Source organism: Sabethes cyaneus, chromosome 3 (assembly GCF_943734655.1).
Source record: "Sabethes cyaneus chromosome 3, idSabCyanKW18_F2, whole genome shotgun sequence".
NCBI lineage: Eukaryota > Metazoa > Arthropoda > Insecta > Diptera > Culicidae > Sabethes > Sabethes cyaneus.
Genome location: NC_071355.1, coordinates 215806748 through 215809871, shown reverse-complemented (window position 1 = coordinate 215809871; position 3124 = coordinate 215806748). Strand labels below are relative to the sequence as shown.

The 3124-nt window shown below is 36.3% G+C and overlaps 1 protein-coding gene across 1 annotated transcript; it reads left to right on the top strand.

Moving 5' to 3' along the window:
- The first annotated feature begins 1806 nt into the window (after positions 1-1806).
- Positions 1807-2259, top strand: LOC128740697 (heterogeneous nuclear ribonucleoprotein A/B-like). Its single transcript, XM_053836261.1, has one exon. The coding sequence runs from the start codon at positions 1807-1809 to the stop codon at positions 2257-2259; it is 453 nt and encodes a 150-aa protein (XP_053692236.1).
- The last annotated feature ends 865 nt before the right edge of the window (positions 2260-3124 follow it).

The window sequence follows — 3124 nt, the reverse complement described above, 5'->3', positions numbered from 1 at the left end:
TTATTTACAAGTTAGTCATTCTGGTTTCAAATTTTTTAATTATTGTAACGTTAATGTTTACAACAGCAACTTATAGTATCTAACATGAAATGATTTTGCTCGAGTTTAATCTTGACACAAAAGTTATAAACAGTATTTAAGTCTTGAAAAAAGAATAAAATTCGAAAAATCTATTATATCCATAACAAAAGAAACTGAACTTATTTACATGGACTGTACCAGAGGGCGACGTAGAACTTGACTCCCAAGGGCATTAATAGAAATTCTAAATCATTGAGAAAGCTAGGAGAAAATTACATTTAATTGAGCTTTTTTCTCACTAACTCGTTGATCTGTATAATTATTTATCAGTTTTTACATGTTCTGTTTAGGTACTTATAGAATGCACCCCAATATAGTAAATAAGGATGAAGCATGTAGTCATGCGTCAAGAGTACAGTCACATAAGACTCAAGATAATCCGTAACCGTCATCTAGTGTTACTTGCAACACTTTTAAATTTTAACTTAGTGTCACTTTTAACATGTACAATTCAAATGTAGCCAAAACTTGTGTACCAAGTGATTCATTTTATGTACATTGTAGATCGAGGTATGAAAGAAAAATAATTATCACACGAAACCGTAGAAATCGCCGAAAATGAGGGTGTGGCATGTTGTCCATTATATGGGGTTACTTGCAACACTTTTCCGAATTTCAATTTTTAAGGAATATAGGTTTTATTTTAAATCTCAAATGGCTATTTTAGACATTTTTAGTGTGTAAGCAGTAACACTAAAGGCGCGTTTCGCTTCTCAACTTCATCTATCGGTTTTTTAAAAAACACCATGCGCAAAAGTGCTACAAGTAGCCCCGGATGACAGTATCAAGAATAAAAAACTGGTTTCGTTTTGACTGGAGTTATATAATGGGAATGTCACAATCATTTATAATTTTATCTTCCAAAATCAGCCAAACTTGATACTATCTTTGTAAATTGCGCCTTATTTCATGTTGTGACGTTAATATTCTTTGCCAGCAGTTCCATGTAACGCTGTTCGGTTTGAAACGACCTAAGAGTAGGAAGTTGCCAAATGCCAACATTGATGGAGCTTGGAGCCGGCGGCAACCGGTACAAGCCAGATCACACCGATGACATCAAATTCAAAATAGCTTTTTTTTTGGCGAGTTCGTAAATCTCAAATACATGGTCGCTCATAATAATAAGCACATGAAAATTACGCTAAAATAATGCTGCCAGAGTATTGTTTCGAGTTGAAGTTGAAGCGATTGATGAAACTGCTCAAACCAAAGACAAAGACCCAGGAAGGGAAAAATTCGCACGGGCGGAAATTCGCAACCTGGCAGGAAATGTGCGACTTTAACGACATAATTCTGCGTGGTTTCGGTTTGGATGGTCTGACGTATAAAAGACCATTATAGAATGTAGGAAGCTGCAGTCTGAGATCAGTGTGATTCGTGTTCGTTCATTTGAAAGGTGTGTTCTTAATCAAATCGCGAGAAGACAGATATATACGTCGCAAAATTGGATATGTAACGCTGAACTGCTCCGAATATAATCTTTCATTCATCTGGTGCATTAGTCGTTCAGAATTGTTGGTGTTTGCTGTAATTAAAATTCTGCTGTTTAAAATTTGCAAATAAAAACCACAAAAAATGTGTCTTCATTGTCAATTCATTGTAATTTTTAGAACCACTGATGCCCAATTTATTTGAATCTTAACTGTGCAGATACTTTATTGAATAATTCCTAACAATGTTTTCTACATTTTTCCTTTCTATTATAGATTTCTATTACGCTGAAAAATGAATCCAAATCAGTGCATGGTATTATTGGCTATCATTGGATCAGCAGTCGCCTTCCCGCAACCTTTCCAGCCCACATCCGGTTCAGAAATCACTGCAATACTAGTGGAACAGCCACCGGAACAGCCGGTTGCTAATCAAGAACAACAACAGCAGCAGACTGTACAGGAAAAGCGAAATGCAGTGCTTCAGCTACAACCGTATCAGCTGCCAAATGTACCAACGCAACTGAACGGCGAAGGTTTTAATGTTGCTGAAAATACCGCCCGCAGGAAGAGACAATTCGGGGAGATCGACATTGATATTGACTACTATGGCGGAGGACCTGGTTACAACGGAGGATACGGCGGCTACGGTGGTTACGGCGGATATGGTGGATACGGTTACGATGGCTTTGGATACGATGGATACGGCGGCTTTCCTCATCATCATCACCATCATCGCGGTTGGTGATGGCTTGAATGTTGTTTTGCAGTTAATTGCGGCAAATTTTGTGTTAAATAAAAATGTCTGGTTGTTTGTGAGTTGAGTTTTGAGTTTATTATAGAGTGGTTTATTCTGGTTGTTTGTCAAAAAATATCATCTCTAGAAGAATATTATTGTTTTCCAAAAAAAAAAAAAAAAATTAGTGCTGATGTTCCTACGCCAACACGTTGGCTACTAAATAAGCGGGATTTGCTTCCAGAATTCAATATATCCAATATTCAATATTGTTTATCACCGTAATTCTTGGGCTAACAGTTTACAGTTTTATGAGAGTTTGTTTTTACGACTATGAAAGTGTCACGTCCATCACGCTTCCATATAGAAGTGTCACGTTCATCATGTGTCTATAGAAGCTTTTGAATCCGTATAAATAATTTTTTCCACATCAATTCAATTTCAGTCTGACTTTGAAAAGAGACCTAACAAAAGTTTGTGCCAAAGTGACGGAACGTCGAAATACAGTAAATTTTATAATTTTTTTCTACAATTTAACATACTAATTCCTTACATCTAATTACTAGATGGCTCCGACTTGTATTGTCTTGTTAGCGTTAATCGTTGTTTTTAACGTAGCAAATGCGCAAATGTTAGTAGACATTTGGCCACCAGCACAGGGCCATTCAGAAGGCCATGAAAAGGATATTAAAGTGCCTCCGAAAGCTCCAGAATATCAATCATCAGGAGGTTCAATGAATTCGGGATACTACGGTTAGAGTTGCTCTGCGAAAAGAAATGTGAATATGTGAACGATTATTAATAAATGAACCGTTTACAAGTAAATTTCAATTTTGAGTAAATTTCAATCGTGTTATTTGTTAATCACAGTTAATAA